This window comes from Aquarana catesbeiana, linkage group LG04, assembly GCF_042186555.1.
Source record: "Aquarana catesbeiana isolate 2022-GZ linkage group LG04, ASM4218655v1, whole genome shotgun sequence".
Taxonomy (NCBI): domain Eukaryota; kingdom Metazoa; phylum Chordata; class Amphibia; order Anura; family Ranidae; genus Aquarana; species Aquarana catesbeiana.
This window is the reverse complement of record NC_133327.1, coordinates 622847417-622871129: the sequence shown is the minus strand read 5'-3', so window position 1 is coordinate 622871129 and position 23713 is coordinate 622847417. Positions and strand designations below refer to the sequence as shown.

At 43.0% G+C, this 23713-nt stretch overlaps 1 protein-coding gene across 2 annotated transcripts in view; it reads right to left on the bottom strand.

The window, feature by feature from the left end:
• Positions 1 to 23713, bottom strand: part of ENAH (ENAH actin regulator) — a 132254-nt gene that overhangs the window by 55372 nt on the left and 53169 nt on the right. For both annotated transcript variants that reach the window (XM_073628320.1, XM_073628321.1), the window contains exon 2: positions 20909 to 21074. In XM_073628320.1, coding sequence (XP_073484421.1) covers positions 20909 to 21074 — 166 coding nt within the window. The remainder of the gene's footprint in view (positions 1 to 20908; positions 21075 to 23713) is intronic.

Below are 23713 nucleotides of genomic sequence, written 5' to 3'. Positions count from 1 at the left end.
AGCAAACTTCATGTATGTACATGTGCTTTCTTGAGTAGGGGAACCTTGTGAGCGCTGCGGGATTTCAGTCCTTTAGGGCGTAGTGTGTTACCAATTGTTTTCTTGGTGACTATGGTCCCAGCTGCCTTAAGATCATTGACAAGATTCTCCCATGTAGTTCTGGACCGATTCCTCACCGTACTCATGATCATTGAAACTACATGAGGTGAGATCTTGCATTAAAATAAACCTACCATTAAAATTATAGACTGATCATTTCTTTGTCAATGGGCAAACGTACAAAATCAGCAGGGGATCACATTGTTTTTTTCCTCACTGTACTTCTCTTTTAAACAAGGGGCCAGTTCATACTTAGGGGGCCCAACAGTGGAAGTAAACAATCTTTCAGGATTGGTGGTCAGTGGGAGTAAAAAAAAAACAAAAAAAAAAAAAACAAAAAAAAAAAACCTGCAGTCAGTAGGAAGATAAAGAGTGCCCCATATGGTATCAGTGGGAATAATAGCGCCCCACCACTGGGAGGAGTGGTGTCAGTGGGAGGATTAGTGCCTCAAACGGAGAACAGAAGTGTCCCAGGGGCTGGATAAAGTTAAGCAAAGGGACACAGTTTGGAGACCACTATTCTAGAACAAAACGCCAATCTGATCAGAGGCGGAATATAGACACCTATGGGCTCATTGCAGTTGCTCACACAGAAATACTGATATTCAGGTGTTGTGTCTTTGAATGGCTTTTTTGCATTACAAAACAAGACTGAAAATAGGGTTCCCAGAGACAGAGATGAAGACATGACATGCAATAAAAATAAACAGAGATTCTAAACCCCTCCCTCACAATATGTTTTGTCATCTGTTGGGTTCCTCCTCAATTCCCATTTACCCAACAGACAGTAAAACGGTTCATTGATTTAGTTTGCCCTTCAGACAGTAAGCACTTCACCAAAGCAAGCAGGGGGTAGAATCACATGTTACAAATCAGTATGGCAGGGGAGTACAAGGAAAGTATTAAAGCCTCACTCCAGGGACAATATGAACTGAGACAGTTGTCACCAGAACGGATGTCCCCATTTGAGGATTTCTTCTCTAATTCAAATGGAGAGTGGCACTTCTCTGAAACGCTTTGACTGACAAGGCTTGGGTCTTCTTGTAGGATATTTGCAGGACCCCTCCAAACCTTGCTGGCCACAAGTGGCGTCCTGGCAACACCTCACGTGGACTTTACTCTGCTACCTGCTCTAAACTGGATTACTAACTACAACATTACAGCTTAACCACTTAAGGACCAGCCTCATTTTCAATTTTAGGTGTTTACATGTATAAAACAGGTTTTTTTTCTAGAAAATTACTTAGAACCCCCAAACATTATATATGGTTTTTCTTCTAATACCCTAGAGAATAAAATGGCGGTCGTTGCAATACTTTTTTTGCACCGTATTTGCGCAGCGGTCTTAAAAGCGCACTTTTTTTTGGAAATAATTAACTTTTTTTGAATAAAAAAATAAGACAACAGTAAAGTTAGCCCATTTTTTTTTTTTATATTGTAAAAAATATAATGTTACACCAAGTAAATTGATACCCAACATGTCACGCTTGAAAATTGTGCCCGCTCGTGGAATGGCGTCAAACTTTTACCCTCAAAAATCTCCATAGGCGACGTTTAAAAAATTCTACAGGTTGCATATTTTGCGGTATAGATGAGGTCTAGGGCTAGAATTATTGCTCTTGCTCTACCGGTCCCTTCGATACCTCACATGTGTGGTTTGACCACCGTTTTCATATGCGGGCGCTACTCGCGTATGCGTTCGCTTCTGCACGCGAGCTCATCGGGACGTGGTGGGGGGGTGTTGTTTGGGGTTTCATTTTTAATTATTTATTTTACAATATTTTATTTATTTTTACACTGTTTAAAAAAAAAAAAAAAAAAAAAAAGAGATGTCACTTTTATTCCTATTACAAGGAATGTAAACATCCCTTGTAATAGAAAAAAAAGCATGTCAGGACCTCTTAAATATGAGATCTGGGGTCAAAGAGACCTCAGATCTCATATTTACACTAAAATGCAATAAAAAAAAAAATGACATTTGAAAAAATGTGCCTTTAAGAGGCGTGGACGGAGGCGCCCAGCAGTGTCATGGAGACGAGTGGGCACCATCTTAGCCTCACTCGTCTCCAGACACAGGACGGAGACGGATGCGATCGCCTCCGCGTCTACCGACGGCTCCGGTAAGCGTCGGAGGGCACCGGATCGTGGCAGGGGGGCGGGGCCCTCTCTCGCCACCGATAAAAGTGATCTCGCGGCGAATCCGCTGCAGGGACCAATTTTATCTGAAAGCCGGCCGCCGCACGAAAACGGGGATACCTGGGTTATGGCAGCTAGCTGCTGCCATAACAACGATATCCGCCACCAAAGTTTGGATGTACATCGTCGTGCGGCGGTCGGTAAGTGGTTAAAGTGGAACTTCAGTCATTTTTTCATCTTTCCATCTATTAAATCTTCTGCTCTTGTTGTTTCATCTTTGGATAGTAAAACATTTTTTTCTCTGCCAGTAACTACCTTATACAGCCCACTTCCTGTTTCTTATCTGGTAAAAAGCCTAGGCTTATGACATCATGCACAGCTAGCTCTCTCATTTTGTGTGAGTTTGCCAGGAAGGCAGGGGAGATGAGTCAGAGGGCCAATGAGAGCTCCAGAGCTGGTGGTGTGCCTCTGTGTGTCTGTGTAAATCCAGCAAACAAACAGGCAGTTCCGATCAGCCAACTTAGGTGCTCTTGATCAAGCTCATCTGCTGATCTGAGAACTGTTGTGGGGACTTCTAATGGCAACTATAATCACAGGTAGCGTTACTCACTGTCTCCGACTTTGTGGTGTCTCGTAACAGTGACACCTATGCCGAAATCAGAAGATAGGGTCTCCTCCAGCCCCTCCCACTTCACATTCCTCACCAGTCAGCTGACCTCTAGTCTCTGTCCCCCAGCCATGCCGTAAACTGAATGGGCGGCATCGAAGAGGCTGAGTGGGCAGCCACGGGCTCCAGGAACAGCCAAGCTGGTACGGCCGCAAAAAGGCTGGGAGAGCAGTGCAGGCTTCAGTGACCCCTGGCAAATCATCATTCGACCCCCAGGTTGAGAACCACTGCTCTAGATACTGTTTATTCTTCTGTGGATACAGGGGTTTCCTTTACTGCTTTGGTGAGCAAGCAGGTGTCCTCAGTTTTATGATAGATCTATATATATATGTACTCTGTGGTTACATTGTTTTATGATTTTTTGCAACAGTTACTTTTTTGCTCATGTAGATTTCCTTTCCCTGGCAATTACATAAGTAACTTATGTGTTTCAATCCCCCTCTATTACGGTTCTGACAACAGCTCAAAATTCTGGATTTTCAGTCATTTTGGCATTAGATTCACTTGAATATGTCTTTAAAAACCAGCTTACTGCAATCATTTTTAGCCAATCGGGGGCTCTACTGCAATGACCAGTGCTGTCAAGTCAAGCACAGTCAACATTATAAAGATAACTAACTCCAGTATCATGCTTCACCTTGATTGTCCAATGTGCAAGGGATTGCTGGATCTACACAACACGGTACAGCAAGCCTGTTCTAGCACACAACTTGGCATAATCAGAGAGGTCTTCAAAACAGGGCCACCAAAAAACATGCACCAATGCAAGGATCACCAGTCCAAACTGATTTTTCTAGTAACCTGCTGGGGTACCCATAGGAGGGTAGCCCCATCTGTTGTGAGCAGCCTAACCTGAGCCAATGATCTCTGAATGGTTTGGTCCGTTCAGGACTTTGTATGAGCTCACATCAAAGTCCCAGCGTCTCTTGGATGCTTTTTATTACATTGGACTTGGGCACCTGGTAAAGTAGCTTTTATCCATCAGAGCTGCAGTACGTTTGTGGTGCTACATCTGGGACCCATCACACCTTTACAGTTCTATGGCAGGGCCATCACTGGATGGGAGCCTTCAGCTGTGCCAGACAAGGACCATCATAAAAGGAATAGAATCCCTTCAGCAGTTTATACTTCCAGCTCGCTTTAGTAACTGCTCCAGCTCTCCTCCGCACTTTCCAACCTTGAACTTACCTTGACCACGTTATTCACGCAGCTGACAAAACACATGCCTGCCAGTATCTACACATTACAAACAGCCGCCTCCCGCCACCGATAACAAAAGGCAGCTTGAAGGCGGCATTCCTACATTTTTCAGTAGGCCGCGCTTCTGAAACTCCTTCACGCTGATCTGATAAAACACACTGACAGGCAGCACAAGTGAGCCCAGGTGTTCGTGGAGAACAAAGGGGCTCACCTGCCGCAGTATAAGGAGGAACGCGGGCCTTTATTCAAATGTGTTCCATTACAGCTTCCCAAAAATAGAGGGGATAAAAACCCCAAACACATTAATGCAGCAAAAGGACTGATAATTTCAGAAAACAGATACAAACCTAAGTCAAAATACATTTTTTGACTTGGGTATGTCAAGTTTTTTTAAAAGACACAACTGTTTATTAATTCAAATAGCAAATCAATGAATCACAAGTCTAACACAATGCATAAAGCAGGCAGGGACACAGTTGCTATTAGAATTGTGAAAATGTAAGCTCTAGAGCAGGGGTAGGCAACCTGGGACCCTCCAGCTGCTGCAGAACTACAAGTCCCATCATGCTTCTGGGAGTAATTGTAACTGCCAGCCTTGCAATGCCTCGTGGGAAATGTAGTTCCACAACAGCTGGAGGGCCCCAGGTTGCTTATTCCTGCTCTAGAGCAAGGCTGGGATGGGCATGTCCTTAACTTCAGTCCTGGAGCCATGTTTCACTTTTTTCACATTAAAATGCACATTTAAGGCCTGAAGATTAGTTAATACCCTCAAACAGTATATATTTTCTGACAGCAGAGGCCCTGGAAAAATAAATGGTTGTAGTTGCAATTTTTCTATGACACATGACATTGGCGTAACAGAGCTGCACGATCAATCGCTAAAGAATCGAAACTGCAATTCTACTCCCCTCTTAAAACAGAATTTCCCGATTCTATGTACCAAGTGAAGAGAGTTCTCTGCTCACTTTTGACAGCCTGCCAAGTTTATCTCAACATTGGAGATAAAGCCCTGGTTCACATTGCAGCAATTTGACATGTCAAACTGCATGGCAAATCGGCGGCTATTGCTAGCAATGGCACAGTCCAAATCGGTGCGACACCGCACTGATACCCAAAAGTAGTCTCTGTACCTTGGGGTGCGATTTCAATAGACATCCATGCAGAAACCCGCACAGATGTCTCTGAAATCGCCCCCAAAGTCGGGACTGACATGCGGGAATAAACTCGTGCGAGTATTCCTGCTGTCAGTGTGAACCTAGGCAAAGAGAAACATTGTAAACATTTTGTTCTTAGATCAAAGGAACGGACTTCGGTTTGTAAATAAAGTCAGTTTAACGACTTAAAAAGACTAAACCTTTTTCTGACATTTGTTGTTTACAAGTTAAAATCTATTTTTTTTTGCTAGAAATTTTTTTTTACACACACACATAAAATACTTTAATGAATAAAAAAGAAATTAAAAACAATAAAGTTATCCCAATTATTTTTTTGTTACGCCACAAGAATCATGAGAGAATCGTGATCTTTATTCTAAGCAAAATAATTGCGATTCTCATTTTAGTCCGAATCATGCAGCGCTAGCTTAACAGTTTATCAAACCTATATATTTTTGGTAAAAAATAGATTAAAATTATTTTTAATGGACACAAACACAAATATACTACCCAATATTTTGGTAGAAATACAAAAGATGATGTTGTGTCAAGTAAATAGATACTCAACATGGCAAGGCAACAGTGAAATGGCGAGAAACTTCATGCGTTTCTGCATGCGCATTTGATGCATTTCTGGATGCATCCCAGGCGCTTTTTTCCTGTTTTTTTTTTTTTTTTCCACTGTAATTGGGTCCAGTGCGTTTGATGCATTTTTTTGCGTTTCAGTGCATTCCGGTGTGTTTTTGATGCTTTTTACCGTGTTCCAGTACAATCCAGGGCAAGAAATATGCAGCATGTTCTACTTTGTCTGGAATGCCCTGTAACTGACCACACTGGTGTGAACTATGCCATTGGAAACCATATCACATTTTTTCCATGCGTTTTTGATGCAGAAAAAAACGTTCTGGACTGCATGTGGTGTGAACTGGCCCTAAAAGCGCATACAGTGAGACATGATGCAAAACAAGCTGGAAAATAGATTTTGGGTTTACATATACTTTAAGTCCTTGTACATTATGTAGAACCTATGGGGGAAGTACAACACCTGGCAAAGAGGTCTGGTCACAAAGGCCCCCCAGAAAGACAAGTAGTAACAATCCTATTCAGCTCACCAGCAGCTTGAAAAGTATTACATTCTTTTGGGTGGAGCTGGCCTATAACAAAACAGACACACGATGGAATAGTTGCACACTTCCCCCGGACTCTGGAAGCCCACCTATAAAACACAGCAACAGAGCAAGTCCTATGTTCCATTGTTGTTCTCACACAATAGAGGGGGCACAGACCACTCCGCTGGCTTCCTGACTGTACAATGCAACTCCTGCTGGCACATACAATAAATATTGGAGTCTTCTGCAAGAAGCCACAGGAGCTTGCATTGCAGAGTGGCAATTAATCTCTACAAAATTATCCTCGTGCATTTCCCTCGGTGCTGCAGAGTTCACTTTAATTCCTGCTGGTACTATGAGGATCTCAAAGAATATGAACACTTATTGTGACCTCTATGTCAAAGAAAATATCTAAGCACCATTTACACGGATAGTTGAGACATAAAAAAAACAATGCAACTTTGAGGAGGCTGAGAATAAAAAAAATTTAAAAAAAACAAAACCAAAAAAAAAAAAAAACGAACACAAGAAACAAAACAACTTACTACTACAGGAGCATTTCCTTTAACACTACCCATATAGAAGATTAAAGGCCAAGTTCACCGTTAGGAGCATGTTACCCATATTCAGGGTGCAACATGCTCCTAGTGACCCACCTCCGGATCTTCTCACCACACCCGCTGTTACAATTTGAAAACCGTGTGACAGTGCAGGGTTTCGTCCACATGGCTGCATCATTCATTCCTGTGATGAATGTTTCCTGTGAATGAATAAACTACAAGTACCAACGGCCTTTGTGGCTGATGGCTTGTAGTGCTCAGTGAACTGCAAAAGGCACAGATGAGCATCCTCGTGGTACATTGATTCTTCCTTCCATTCAGTACCTGCCTGCCTGCCTTGGAGTTACGAGCAGACAGCTTGATGAGCTTTTGCAGGATCCACACATTGCACCAAAAATCTGATGATTGCAATGGTTTAAAGGCAGCAATAAAAAGAAAAAAAAATACATACACATATTTTTACCTGCAAAAACGTTAATTTATTTAATTTGTTTATTTTTTTTTTACAAAAGGTGAACTTATCCTTTAAAATGGAATAAGTAAAAAGAAAAAAAAAATCTGGATCTATGTATGGCCGTGCCTTATGTTACAGCTGTCGCTGCAGTGGGTGGGCAAAGACACAAAACAGCCTCTCAACTGGCTATCAAAGAAATTATTCTGAGTTTAAGGTACACATGATCACATATTTTTATATTTTCAGCCACCCCCTCTTTAGAGAAAGGAGACAAAACTAATAAAAAGCTAAACTCCAGTCTTCCTTTAAGTCTTGCAGAGTTGTACAGCCGCTTCTCCTGCACCGAAATTGCTTACTCCGATTTAACTGCACATTATGAGAAGCTCACAATATGTGTTAGAAGCTGAAGCAAGTCAGATAGAGCCCACCTAATTTTCTAGCTGGAGTACATCCAGAATCTAGTACTTTTCTCCCCAACCTGGCTATCCCTTGGCCGCCCCTTCAATTAAATGTATTTCAGTACTTGAAATCATAGAGGCTCAGCTGAACATGTGGCCAAGACCTGTGGTGGTCTGCATGCAAATGGAGCCTGCCTAGAACACCCACTCTTCCAGACTAGGATTTATTTAATGTAGCATGCTGATGAGGGGGAAAGGAGGAACCAGGAAGAGCAAACATAATCAGATTGATTCTTTAAAGCTCAAGTGTAGTCTACTCATAACTTTATATTTTTGTGTTCGGTGGACGCTGAAGGGATAAACCCTCACTTGGTCCTGTACCAGAGAGACTGATCATAGGTACATAGGTTAAAATAACACAAGTCTATCTGCTTAAACCAGTAGGAAAAAAAAAAACAAAAACCTCAGTTTACAGAATCATATACCCACAGTTAATCCAAAGGAAGGCAAACAAACCTATAAGGCATGAGGCAATCACTGGTAAAGAAAACAGGAGTTTGGGGGCACATGATCGAGGAAGATGGTCACTTTAGTCTCCTCGCTCTGTGATGACGGAACATCTCTCCTCAGCTGATAAGGCACAGCCCGCTCTCCGACACAGCTGAAACAGCTCCTGAGACGGCGGATACCACCAGGGTCCCGGTGGGTATGCAATGCATGCCCCGGAACCGGCAGCGCTACCGCTCCCATCAGAAAGCATCCCCCACTCTAGGAAAGGGGAAAGGTAAGGGGAAGATGGCGCCCAAGCCTCCGAAGCCAGATGACTCGACGCGGCTCTCAGGAGGACAGCCTGCACCAGTTCCCCTCTGATCTAGTCAGCCCCCTGACCATAGACTCTGAGGCAATGCTTCATAAATTCCGCTCCATAGGGCAAGATGAAATCACCACAGCCTCCCGAAAGCTCTCTGCTGACCTAGTTAAGGGTCTTAAAGAGCTAGGCCACCGCACTAATCAATTGGAGCAACGCATGGACCTGGCTATAACAGTACTGGAGGGGCATGAGGAGGAGGCTGATAAATTGAATTCTGAACTTGAGAGTCTGCAGGATAAGCTAGAGGACACAGAGAACAGAGCCTGCAGAGATAACCTTTGCATCCGTGGAATCCCTGAGACCACCATTGATCTACAAGGAGCCGCCACTGCTTTTTTTCAGGAGCTTGCACCTGATATCCCCCATGAGCGCCTGGAATTTGACCGTATACACAGGTCCCTGGCCCTTAAATCAACTTAGGGCCCTCCTAGGGACGTCCACATCAAGTTCCACTTATACCGCTAGAGAGGCTCTTGCAAGCCGCAAAGGGACTGCCAAGACCTCTCTTTTCAGGGTAACCCCCATCCAACTCTTTGCAGACCACTCCCCAGTTACTATTGCCGAGCGGAAGAATCTAAAGCCTTATCTGCAAATCCTGCAAACCCAGGGGATCCGGTACAGATGGTGGTTCCCCTTTAAGCTCTTGTTCTCTTTTAAAGGCCAATTCCATGCTTCCTCCCTACCTGACCTGTGGCAGCACTTTCGGGACCTCCAGCCACTTTTGATCTCCACCCTCTCAAAAGAAGACGCCATCTTCATCTGCTCGTCCAAGATCTTCTCAGCCACTTTGCAGGCCTTCTCAGATGTCTCAACTAGGCTCTCAAGCCCTTTGCTCCCTCCAAGCTCAACGCTTTTAGGATGTGCCCAACGGCTGACAGAGTTGACAAGGTTCGCCTGGGATGTCCTAGATGACCTTGCTGCTCCCTCCACCTTGAGCCTGATACTCCAATCAGCCTGATGACTCTTACAGTCCATTGTAGATTCTGATCCACATTATGTTACTGATCTCATTTAGCTGGGGCCCAGATGACTTAGGCACTTCAGTTTGTGCCTCTCATGTACTCTGTCACCCACTAGATCCAGTTACCCCCCCTCCCTGTTTTAGGTTAATTTATCCCCTGAAGGTCCTTAGCCCTGTGCTGCCCCAATCGAGTGATGGGAGCGCTGGGATCTGAAAAACTAATTGTGATATTAGACTTTTGGAGCATTATGACCTTCACCCACCCCCCCCTTTTTTTTTTTTTTTTTTTTTTTATTGTGTATACTCCTTAAACCTTTTCACTGATAAGAGCATTCTGATGCTCAATTGGGGGGGGGGGGGGGGCTTCTTATGATGGACGGGCTATCCCCATCTGGTTTTTGGGGAATCCTCGACCATAGTGGGCTGCAGGCTGCGACCCTCTACATTTAAGTTGAGGTTCGACAGACCCGGGACTCAGAGTTCAATGCTGCATTTGACTCACAGTATTTCTCCGTGTGATACGATTATCTATATCTAATCTGGTCATCAATGCAGGTTTATTTGCTGTTTGTTGGTTTCCCGCCTCGGTTCCCCCCACTTGTACGTGGGTGCCCCTGGGTGTTGGTGGCCGGCTTCAGTAAAACAAAACAGTTATATGTTGGCTGTGAGGTTGTTTTTCCTCTTTTCGGTTGGGCCTTGAAATGTTCTTTTAATGTGTTATGTGCCCAATTTCCTTTTATGTACTGATGATGATTCTACTATAGAAAAATGCCAAGTGGTTCCGTTGGGCCACTAATCCCATAATTGTGCCGAAACTTGGTCTACACAACAGCCCTGACCAATCTCTGACTCAACCCCCCCCCCCCAACCCAGTGGGCCCTTTGTCCCTCTACTGTACGCAACTATGTTGTATGGATATTTTTTGCTCCGAGCATTACTCAGTTTCCTTATGTTTTCTACATGATCCCCTTTTCTTATCTCAAGCTTTATCTTTTTCTTTTCAATCTTTCTTCTCTTTTCTGAGTCTGCAGGGTTTGTGCTCGAAGGAGCCAATTCAACATTTTCCTTATATTTAACATGACACTAAACTGGACTCTCCTCTCCTCCTCTGAACTCTCCTCAAAAAAAAGAGTGAAAAGTATCTCAAGAGGCAGCAGATCGATATAGCATGCGTGCAAGAAACCCATTTTCAACGGCCTCTTCTCCTAAATAATTTGATGCTCAATACCCTCAGTTTTCTTGACCAATGCTCCGACCAAGCAAAAGGGGGTGGCCGTTGCCTTTCGCTATTCAGTTCCTTTTAGTTGCACTAAACAAATAGCAGATCCAGACAGTAGGTATCTGTTATTACAAGGTAATATCCAAGATACGGAAATTACTATTATGACTTATTATGCTTCGAACTCTGCCCCGGGACCTTTTTTGATCCATATCTGTTGCCTGCTGGCATCCCATCAAAAGGGTACTCTCCTTCTTGCGGGAGATTCTAATCTGGACAAAAATCCCTCAGAATGCGCAGCCCCCTCCCCTGACGCCAAGAAATTTGTTTGGTCTCTACAAACTCATGATCTGGTCGACCTCTGGAGAGTTTCATCCCCTGGGTAAAGATTACACACATTATTTGCATCCCCATCATTCTCACTCTAGAATAGATCATGTGTTTATGCCCAGAAAACATCTCCCCTTAGTGGTTTCTACATCTATCCTTGCCACCCCATGGTCAGATCATGATCCCGTTTTGGTGGTTTGTCGCTCCATTCTTGATAAACCTCAACACTTCCCTGCGTGATGAATGATTCGCTTTTACCCCTCAAAGAGGTTCAGGCTGAAATTCTGAAGGCCCCTGCGGACCATTTCCACATTAATGCAGGCTCAGTTTCATCTCCTGTAACTCTCTGGGAGGCATACAAGGCGCTTAGGGGACACGTTATACAGTTGGCTTAGAAACGTAAAAAGGAATGCTGTTTAAAGCAGCGAGACTTAGAGACGCGTCTGGAAGTACTTTCAACCACGTTTAAACTATCCCCCACATCTGCTAATCGTAAACTCTTGGATCAAGCCCGCTCAGAGTTGGACCTCTGTCTCACTGATAGCACTGAGCGGGTCTTGCGTTGGTCTCACCAGAAGTGGCACGCTAAAGCAAACAACCCGAACCAAATCCTGGCCAACAGACTTCGCACTTTTACTCCTAAATTCACCCCTACCACACTGTGCACTCGACATAACGTACTCACTGGTAACCCAGTGAAGGTCTTGGAGGAATTCCTTTACCGTCTTACCAAACTGTACTCGGCTCCTGATCAGTTGGGTAGTCAGGACACTGATCGTTTCCTTAATAGCCTCTCGCTCCCCATGCTGACTGAGGCTCATATGGCCCTTATGGACAGGGACATCCAGGTTTTGGAAGTCCTCCAATGTATTAAAGACCTGACAGCTACACAGTACTTTATTATAGGAAGTTAGCTGACGTTATAGCTCCACATCTGACAGCTTTGTATAATTTAGTCAAAGATGGCCAATCTTTTACATCGGATCTTTTGACTGCCAATATCGTGATGATCCCCAAAGCTGATCGCAATCACTCCTCTTGGGCTAATTTTAGGCCCATTTCTCTTATTAATTTAGACATGAAAATTCTGACCAAAATTCTATTTAACCGTTTAAACTCTTTTCTTCCCTGCTTAATTAAAAAGGATCAAGTTGGTTTTGTACAGCAGAGGCAGGCTGGGGACGCTATTCGGCGAATATTGCAACTACAATATATAGCCCACAGCCGTTCGTTGGAATCAATGCTTTTGTCTCTGAATGTGAATAAGGTTTTTGACACTTTGTCATGACCTTATCTAACGTCCGTACTTTGCCATTATGGATGTGGTGCCTCATTTCTGCATTGGATGACAGTCCTATATGACTCCCTCGGGCTAAAATTAAGTACTATGGATTTGAGTCACCCCTACCCAATATTGGGAGGAGTACTCGTCAAGGGTGCCCACGCTTACCACTTCTCTTTATTTTGTATATAAAACGGAAACTGCGCTGGATGCAAACTTAAAAACTCTAGCAGCAACTCAAAGTGAAATACACACAAATGAAGATAAATAAAAAGTAACCTGCGCTCTTAAAGTGACATATTAACCAAATATACAAACAAAAAAAAGATCAATAAATGAAAAAAAGCATATTAGAAAAGTCACAAACAGCGAGTCGTGTAACTCATGTAAAGTCCTCCAGTGAATATTGAAACCTTGAAAGTTCCTTCAATGGAAAATGGACAAACAGCAAAGGTTTAGTGAAATTCTTGTGACTTTATGAAACAGAGTGAATCCACCACCACACAGAGTGCACGCTTACCAGCTGCACAATTTTAGACACTTGTGGCTAATACCCAGCCAGGGCCTTTTCCTCCAAGGATTTCAGGTGTCTGGTCCAGCCATATGACGCAGTAAGCCATTAATCTAGAAGGTGGTTAGAGGCACAGCTTGCAGGCCCACACACAATGTAAGAGGCGATGTTAGCTCAGAAAAAAGCAGCGAAAATCGCCATAGGTAAAACCAGATGGTTATTAAATAAAAAAGCAGTTTCGCTTATAAAGAAATTTAGAGAAAAAAAAAGGAGTACAAAATGAGGCCGGCCAGCAAGAATACAAACACCCGTACAATCGGGCCGTTAACATCTCGGTGGCGTCAGCACGTCACTACTCCCGACGCGTTTCCTCACTAATCTGCCATCGTCCTGTGGCATGGGCAGCGTACTGATGCACCGCTTTATATAATGGAGACACACAACCAAGCCTCGGTCTAAATCTCAGGCGGCTGATGCTGCAAACGCCATTTTGATTATGGGCAAAACCCAGACTGAAAATCCTACAGGTAACAGAAGGTGGTGGGACAAATAGCGAGCGCAATAATCAAAACACCCACTATTGGACCAACACACCTACCAAAAATAAACCACCCAAATGGACTCAAATGTTGACGAACACATTCAGTACGCATAGATAATAAAATATATCATTTTGGACAACTAAATTTACAAACATCATTACACACATAGCATGAGTATGTCATAAAACACCATCCACGCTTGTGGCTAAATCATAACCACCGTGGATAGGAAACGATGTCCATACCGAAGACCACAGGTGAGGAAGAAACAACCAATTATATATCAAAATCGGTCCATCATCTCCACCTTGGATAATATAGGGAATGTTATTTCAAGGGCTAGTTCCCCATAATAGCATCCCCAAGGAAGAATTTTCCCTTAGGAGCTACAGCAAAAACTGTGTGAATCATATGACACCTCACATTGAAGGTGTTATACCCCTGAGGTGACAGTATACCCCATACGGACAAATCGGCTGATATCGTCAAAAATCGATGGACACCTCCCCAAAGATTAACAGCCAGTCAGTGGAAGGACAGTCTAGGACCCCGTCCAATCAGGGCAACCAAACCAATGACAATACTAGATGCCCCTATGGGGGACCTACTACCCCTAGATTACCTAGAGGAGGGAGACATTCATCATACCAGTCCCCTCACAGAAGTCAGGGGGATAATAGGGGTAACAACCAGGGAAGAGTCCCCCCTCCTTCGACATATGATCGTGGCCAATATCAAAATTAGAATCATGGCCCTCCCCATGCTCTGAGTCAAGGTTGGGTTCAGGGTCCACCACCAGCCCGAGGTCGTGGTCATATTAATGGCCAGAGACAGGGGCCTGCACTTTATCGAGCCCCTGCCCAGACCAATCAGCGGGGATATGGCCCTAATCAGACATATGGACATAATGGTGGCCGATATGAATCTGTCGTTCACTATAACGGGGAGTATGATAAAAATGAGTATGATTATAACATTCCAGTTCAGAATAATTTCTTACCCTTGAGGGATATGGGGGGCCCAATAGACGGGCCCAGCCATCCTAGAACCAACTATGGTGGCAGTGGGGGACATCAAAATGGTTCATACGGTCCCAACTATGTGGAACATCAGGATAGATGTGCCATTGACAACCAGGATCATCAGACATGGGGTTTTCCCCTGGTCCATCCAAGGCATCAAAAGAGCTGTAGAGCTAAGTGAGGAAGTAGAGGGGGAAGCATGTTTAGTCAAAAAAGGAAAAGGACCTAAAGGAAACGGATTTTTAATCTCAGTTCCCAGGTGCTGACTGACTCCGAAGTAAAGTATTGGACTAGGGTCTGAAGTTTGCTCCACCTAAAAGTTTGAGTAAATTTCAGACCTACATGGATGTCTATAAATATATGCGTAAACTAAACACCCAAAAGGTATCTGATAACTAATCCCATCAAAAGGTAATAGGGCAACGTCCATTGAAAAATCAACATTCTGGCCTCTCTAACTAGTCACTGTTGAACTCCCTGGGGTCTCTTGCCCCCTCATTGAAAGTCTTCAGAGACGTGAGTGTTAAGGGATTTGGACAATATGAAGTTAAAACATGTTAAGATGGAAGAAAGACCTAGAGAGAGGTATCGATTCATTATGTGCTAATAAGGAATTGGTTATACGACCAGCGGACAAGCGTGGAGGAATCATTATCCTTGATAAAAAAAAGATTACATGAAAGAAAAATAGGATAGTAGGGGATGTGGATACATATACCCATTTGTCCTCCAATCCTAGTAGGAGATTCCTAGGAGGAACTTGAGCGTATTGTTCAGAAAGGTTTCGATCAAAACATTCTAAATAATGAGAGGGCATTCCTGGTTCCTAAGGCACCAAGGGTACCTATTATATACTATCTACCAATGATCCATAAGAGTCTTACTTACCCCCGGGTCGCCCATTAGTCAGTATCTTTGACTCTGTTACGTCCCGGGTGGGCAAGTACATAGACTTCTTTTTACAACCTTTGGTATGCACTATGCTCTAAAGATACACGGCGTGATCAATCTCTTATCAAAATTGAAACCGCATGAAGGGATGTGGTCGGTGACAGCTGACGTCACCTCGCTGTACATGATCATCCTTCATGAGTTGGGCTTGGGTGCTGGTAAATATTTTTTGGATCACCAAAACACACCTTTATTATGGAACTTCTTGAGTTCGCTGCTACCCATAACTTTTTTTGGGTCGATGGTCAATATTTGCACCAGGATAGGGGTGTCGCTATGGGGGCTAAATATGCCCCAAGCCTGGCGAACATATTCATGGCTCAGTGGGAGGAGGATGGCGTCTATGCTCAGGGGAGACCAGAGGTGGTCCTAGGGGCGTGACTATATCCTCCTATGGGATGGAGTGAGGCTGCCCTATCTGAATTTACTCAACTCAATAGGGGGATACACCTCTTATATGAGGCAAACTAGGGAAAATAATTTTTTGGATCTCAAAATTTTTGATCGGGGTGACTTGTTTATTACCTCTACATTTTTTAAATCAACTGACAGAAATTCTCACATTCCAGTGGACAGTTGCCACCATGCCTCTTGGCTCAGGTCAGTACCTAAGAGCCAGTATATGAGGCTGACGCGCAATTGCACTGAACTAGAGGAATTTTTGGTACAAGCTGGGACCCTCACATAGATTTTTGGATAAAGGGTACTCAAGGAGTCTTTGTCCAATACCCTCAATCAAGTTATGTTGTTAGACAGGGCAGATCTATTGAAAGAAAGATCTTCTGAACAGAGTAGAGACAATGATTTAAAAATCCATTTATCACAAGTTTTTCAAACCAACACCGGATCAATAAACTTATTATTAACAAACATTGGCACATTCTGGGTAACGACAGAATATTGAACACCATCTTGCCAGTCAGGCCTCGGGTAGTCTTTAGGGGTGTTCCTTCCGTGAGGGATAAATTGGCTCCCAGTGTTTTAAATCCCGCCAGTAATAAACCTAATTTTTTCAGCGAGCTCACGGGCTACTACCAATGCAGAAAATGCCAAGTGTGTTCTCTAAATGGATGTAGAACCAAGGGAACGACAAGTTTTCTTTCTGGCTGTACGTCTAAGGAACGTAAGATAGAGCCCTTCATCACGTGTTTCACTGAGGGGGTAGTCTTACTGCAGTGCCCTTGTGGACTGCAGTATGTGGGCAGGACGAAACGTCCCCTTAAAGTTCGCTTAAAATGAGAATATCAATACTAGGGAGGGGTTTACCAAGCACTATCTAACTGCCCACAATAGGGATCCCTCCAAGACTATATTTCTAGGGATAGACAAATTCAGTCCCCATTGGAGGAGCAGCTCCCTAATTAGGAGTATCTCTAAACTTGAGATGTCGTGGGTCCATAAATTAAAGACCTATGTCCCCTATGGTTTACACGTAGATGTGGATGTTAATGCTTTTATAGAGAACGCTTGATTAACATTCCTCTATTTTATATTATGGCAATGTACATTGAATTCTGGGTGTTTGACTGTTTATTGCTATAGTTTACAGTGTAAATTCTATCTGAATCTTGGGTGGCTATTTTTTTTAAATTTTTTTCTCTGGTTGATCTCAATGGTGATACTACCATTGGGGTTGAACTATGATATGCCCATTAACTTGTTAGTATAGATCTATACGTGGGTTTTTCCATTAGATAGGCCATTTCAGTTTTATTACTGTTATGTATATTGCTCTGATAAGGGTACAATATCCCCCCTATGGTGAGTTGTTAATGGATAGGTCTAATTTTGTTCCTCCTCTTTTTATCTTGGTCCTTGTATTTTTTGATATAGTACATTAAATTTTTAAGTATATAATTTTTATTAGTACGAGTACTCATAGTGGAGATTTTCGATTGATTTTGATATCGGACGATTTGTTCATATGGGGTATACTGTCCCCTCAGGGGTATAACACCTTCAATGTGAGGTGTCATATGATTCACACAGTTTTTGCTGTAGCTCCTAAGGGAAAATTCTTCCTTGGGAATGCCATTATGGGCAACTAACCCTTGTAATAACATTCCCTTTTTTATCCACAGTAGAGGTGATTGACCAATTTTGATATAATTGGTTGTTTCTTCCTCACGTGTAGTCTTCAGTATGGGCATGAAAGTAGTTTCCTTTCCATGGTGGTTATGATTTAGCCACGAGTGTGGATGGCGGTTTATAATATACTCATGCTATGTGTGTAATGACGTTTGTAAATTTCGTTGTCTAAAATTATATATTTATTTTATTATTATCTATGTGTACTGAATGTGTTTGTCAACATTTGAGTGGTTTATTTTTGGTAGGTTTTTTGGTAGGTGTTTTGGTCCAATAGTGGGTGTTTTTATTGCTGCGCTCGCTATTTGTCCCACCACTTTCTATTACCTGTAGGATTTTCATTCTTGGTTTTGCCCATAATCAAAATGGCGCCTGAGATTCAGAGCGAGGCTTGGTTGTGTGTGTCCATTACATAAAGCGGTGCGACAGTACGCTGCTCGTGCCCCAGGACGACATCAGATTAGTGACGAAACGCATCAGGAGGAGCGATTTGCTGATGTCACTGTGCTGTTAACATCCCGATTGTATGGGCATTTGTATTGTTGCTGGCCAGCCTCATTTCTTATTGGAACTTAATTGGAAATACAGTTTGTAAGATACTGCTTTTTTATTAATAAACAACCTTTTTCTGAGCTGACATCGCCTCTTACATAGTGTGTGGGCCTGCAAGCTGTGCCTCTAACCACCTTCCGGATTAACGGCTTACTGCGTCATATATGGCTGGACCAGACACCTGAAATCCTTGGAGGAAAAGGCCTTGGCTGGGTATTAGCCACAAGTGTCTAAACTTGTGCAGCTGGTAAGCGTTCACTCTGTTCGATTCATAAAGTCACAAGATTTTTACTAAACCTTTGCAGTTTGTAAATTTTCCATTGGAGGAACTTTCAATGTTTACTGGAGGACTTTACATAAGATACACAACTCACTGTTTGCGACTTATTTTCTAATATGATTTTTTTAATTTATTTATCTTTTGATTAATGTCACTTTAAGAGCGGAGCTTACTTTTTATTTATTTCTCTTTATTTTGGCTCTAGAGCCATTGGCGGTGGCAGTTCGTTCCCATCCAGATATAAAAGGGCATTGATGTAGCAGGCTCTTCTCATAAAATATCCTTATTTGCAGACGATATCTTGTTAACTTTAAGTTCCCCTAGAATCTCTCTACCAAACTTACTATCCCTTCTAGACACTTTTGGCTCTCTTTCGGGTCTTCATGTCAACCCCTCCAAATCTAAAGCTCTCTCGGTCAACCTCTCTTCTCCAGTATTGACTGATTTGAAAACAGCCTTCCCTTTTCAGCGGTATTCTTCTTTGCCTTACCTGGGAATCCGCTTTACCTCAACATATGCAGGATTGTACCAGGCCAATTTCCTATCCTTATTTAAAAGATTGTCTGACACGCTATCCTCCTTGTCCCATTTACCATGGTCTTGGTTTGGTAGGATAACTGCAAGTCGCATGTTTTTTCTCCCAAAACTGTTTTACTTCTTTCAAGTCTTGCCTGTTTTAGTCACTTTACATATTCTACTTATTGGTCCCTAACTTGCAGGCCTGCTATGCTGCAGCAAGCATAGCTCCGCCGCTATGGGCCACAATTGACCTTGTTGATTCCGACCCCATACCAGTTTCTTCTTTACCCTGGTTCCCTCCCGTTCATCGCCCAGCTGTAATAGGATCGTGTCTAGCCCATTCTCTATGATTATGGGACTCTATCAAATATTCTGCGGGTTTGATTTCCCCTCATCTCCCACTTTTACGACTTCTCCATTGCCCATTGTTTCCTCCAGGTTGTGAAAATCCGGCCCAATTTTCATGGTGGACCACAAATGGGTTCATGGGCATCCACTCCCTGTTCACCCCTACTAGGATATTGACGTTCAAAGCCTTACGCTCTTCTCATGATATCCCTTTGCGGGAACACTATAGCTACCTACAGCTTAGGCATTTTCTCCAACAACTCATTAAATCCCGCCCTACCCCATTTATCCTTTGAAAGTATATGTAGAGCTAGACCCCATTCTCCAGGCCTGATATTTCTGATATACTCATGTATAATTTCTGCAAGAAACCCCCGCTTATACCCTATCATCTCCAATGGGAAAGTGAATTGGGATGGCAGCTTGACCCAGAGGACTGGCAGATTATGACCATAGTCATTCCAACATGTTCAAAAAATGTTCTTATATTGGAGAATGCCTATGAAGTTTCGTATAGGTGGTATTACACACCGGCTAGATTGGCCCGCTTTATCCCAACTTACTCTCCCTTCCGTTTTCACAGATGTTCACAAGAAGGCTCAATGGCATGTTTGGTGGTCATACCAGAGGGCGTGCAGGCTATGGGTCAGGGTCTACACCATTATTCGTAATTTATTTCATGTTAACCTTAAAAGGCTGAAGCCCTTCTAGGCAAACCTATTGCCGAATTGCTACGTCTGGAACGGCAGCTGGCACAACATCCTTTTACTGCAACTAAATGGACTATTGCTAAGGCATGGAAAATGCCCATGCTCAGTTTTGAGGTGGTCAAGAATCGTATGAACGAGGTCATGGTGAGTGAGAAATTGACGGCCATTTTGTTAGACACGCATGACAAATTTCTTAGAGTTTGGCAGCCATGGATTACACATACTCAGTCTTCCCGGTTTCACAGTACGCTCCTTTCGATTTAAGGCTTCCTTGGCACACACCCCGTGGACTCTCTTCCTCTCCTTTCTTGTTCTTTTCCAGCGTCGCTCCTCATATTGGTTGCTGCCTTCTCTTCAGTTCATTATGCTTTATACATTAACCCCATATTCCTGTCAGGCCACCAGGGATAGTCTTGATCGGATAGGTTATAATTTCATAACATTGAATTTTCAATATTTGTTTTTTAAATTTAGTTCTAATCTCCAAGTTGCATCCACATCGATAGAGATTCTTGATCAAAATTTTTCTTTGATATGCTGGGTTCTATATGTGGACAATTTTGTTTACAGATGTCTTATACTCCCTGGGACAGCTCAGAAAACTTCTTCTGGACTTACAATTTGTTTTCCCCTGCTCACCCCATGGAGCACTACGGTTAGCGCCAGCATATTCCTACTGGTCATGTCCCTTCTCATTTTCTATATACATGTTCCTTTTTTGTTTTGTCTTCTGTTTATTTCACTATGTAACCAGCTGAATGCTGACCTGATATGTTGGATTAAATGCTAATAAATCTTTGTGAAAGAAAACAGGGAGGTCATCTCTATAATGGGTACACACGTTGCAAGGAGAGTTTGAACCATTCCCCACTCCAGTCAAAATTTTGATTCTAGACGCACCTATTTTTGGGCATAAGGCATGAAGGTCCTGCAGTTACCACTCACCTGGTGATCCTGGATCTTCCTGCCTACCACCCGAAACGTATTATTTCCTGTATGGTGATAAATATGGACTCTGCTAAATCCTGTAGAGCCACCAGCTGGTATCCATTTCTTGTTGGCATCGTCATACACCATAACAGCAGCCCGGGCCTGGCAGATGCTCTGTTCACTGCAAGGACACAAGAAGAGGCCATGGTTATTGTAAAAAGGAGCTGTACTCACACACTGTCACTTTTTCTAACACTAGAAATCATTTTTACTGTAAAATATTACACACGATGTAGTTTCTTTTCATTTACATTTTCATATTTAATGTGATGTGATGATCATGTGATGCTCATCAACGATCAGAGCAGACACAAGGTCCCAACAAGTGGTCAAGTGTTCTACAGCCTGTAAATCTATACAGATATGAAAACGCATAAGAAACAGACAACTGCACGCCAAATGATGTCACAACATACTTTGCTTTATTCCAAAAAAACCGACAGCAACTGTGAAGTGTTTTACACCTTAGGGCTTAGTTGATAGAGGTTTTCTATGTGAACTGGTCAGTGTGCGAAAATTCAGATTGCTGTAGTGTGTTGGATGCCATCGCAAAAAGCTTGAATAAAGTGTAGCTTTGAACCCCCTTTAACCAACTTGTCTCCTTCAATGACAGACTCATCCAATTTAATAAAATAGTGCACAGAGCCTATTTCACCCTGAGTGTCACCTCACACAGAGTTCATAAGGTGGACCTGAACACCCCACCAGACTGCTGGAGAGGTTCTCACTCTATGGGAGATTTCACTCACATCTTCTGGTCATGCCCGGTCATTACACAATATTGGGAGTCATTAGTCTGCATCATCCATACGGTCTCCGGAAGGATGATGGCTCGGCGGTGGGGGGAAGGACGAGGGAGCCGAGCTGCTTGCGTAATTCGCCGTGGCCCAGTCTCCCGGAAGTATCTAAAACCCCCCCCCCCGAAAGGTGCCAAATGTGGCATGGGGGGGGCGGGCAAATGAGCGGAAGTTCCACTTTTGGGTGGAACTCCACTTTAAGGTTGAGCCACACCCACACAGGTATGATACGTGTTTTATACTGTTACCTTTTGTTTTTGTGTACTGGCAGGACATGCGGCAGTTGCCAAGCAGTCTGCGCTTAAGTTATGACCTCTGCATAGGTTTCCTTTTTTGTATTTCTCTTTAAAAATTGAAAAAAAAAATAAAATAAAAAAAAATACCAAGGTGCTGGAACAACGCATCATACTGCCCTCTGGCAATGGCTGCCCACTTACTTTTCTCATGACTAGTAAAAGACCTATGAGCTCTTGAGCATTATGGGACAAGATGTATGAAAAAAACAAACAAAAAAAACAACTTTGCAGAAAATAATTCTGTAGGTTTTGTGACAAAGCACGCCCACTACCCCATTCCACACACTATTAAAGACCACAACACTGGACATGCCTCACAATAGTCCACCTCCACGACACAGCCACAAGGCAGTTTACTTTAGTAGGTTAATTCACCCTTTAAGAAATTAAAAAGGTGAATACCATACAAGACTCAATCAGTAAAACTCAGTCTTAAGAAAGAGTATAGGTCTACTAAAGGGTGTATTACATATCTGCTTAATCTTTATTAAAAACACTGCTCCACCAGATGTCAGCACTAAGGAGGTGACAAATCTGACATTTCAGCTTGTTTTAAAGTGACAAAACCTTGTGGCTTCCCACTCGTGAAGCAACAGGACACCACCATACCACAAATGTGTCATGTCACAAATGGATCTATTAACCACAACCACAGGTGCATGCACCAAGCAGCCTCATAATCAGTACTAAAGAGGAAGTTGGGATATACAAATAGATATATTTTCTTCATAGATCTAATTATATATGTACTTATTTCCTCAATACATGCGCCAGCTTTGCTTCCTGACTGTACCATGGTGATCCTCTTAACCCTTATGTCACAGGCGGTCACTAAAGCCAAGGCCAATTTTAGCAGTGGCAGCATGTACTGATTAACTGGACCATAACAATGACTGATTTGTCTCCCTAAATAATGTTCATATTATTTTTCAAGGATCTACAAGAACTGGTACTTTATTTACTGGTATTTTAATATATTACTTTAGTTCTTTTTATTATACGCAGTTAAATAAGACATTTTAAAAAAGATGCATTAACAAGTAATAGCTTATAGCTTTTTCTAATGTATTTTTTTTTCTCTTTTCACTTTAACCGGTTGTTGTTGATGTGCCATGCCAAGATGATAGCTCAGCTGGTGGGCTGTTGTCAACAAACCAATGCGCTCACTAGGATTGGCTGTCATAGCGATCGCATAATCAGGAACTGTGCTGATTGGCTGCCAATTGCTTGTCTGCTCAGAAGACCATCAATGACAGTGGGGGTAAACAAGCAAATGGTGGGACATTAAAAGTATGTTTTTTTTTTTAGAAGTCATACTTACCTAGGCGCATGCAGCATCGGTGTGAGGCTGCATCTGTTCCCAATCAGCTCCAAGACTGAGAACTGAGCAATCAAACATCGCTGATCGCTCAGTTCTCAGTGCTCTGTGCCCACCCCACCCCCTTGCGCTCACTGGCGCGCTGGGCTGCGGAGGGGGCAGGAAGGGCTGGTGCCGGTCCAGGCTCCTGAGCGGATCCCGACCATAGGGTCGTGATATTTTCCCAGCCAAGACCGACCGCTCTGTGACGTCAGCTGACAGTAGGCTTTATTCTGCTGCTCTGAACTGCACTCCTGTGATCCAAAGGAAAAGTACAGCCAAACGAGCTTTTGCTGTACTTCTCCTTTAA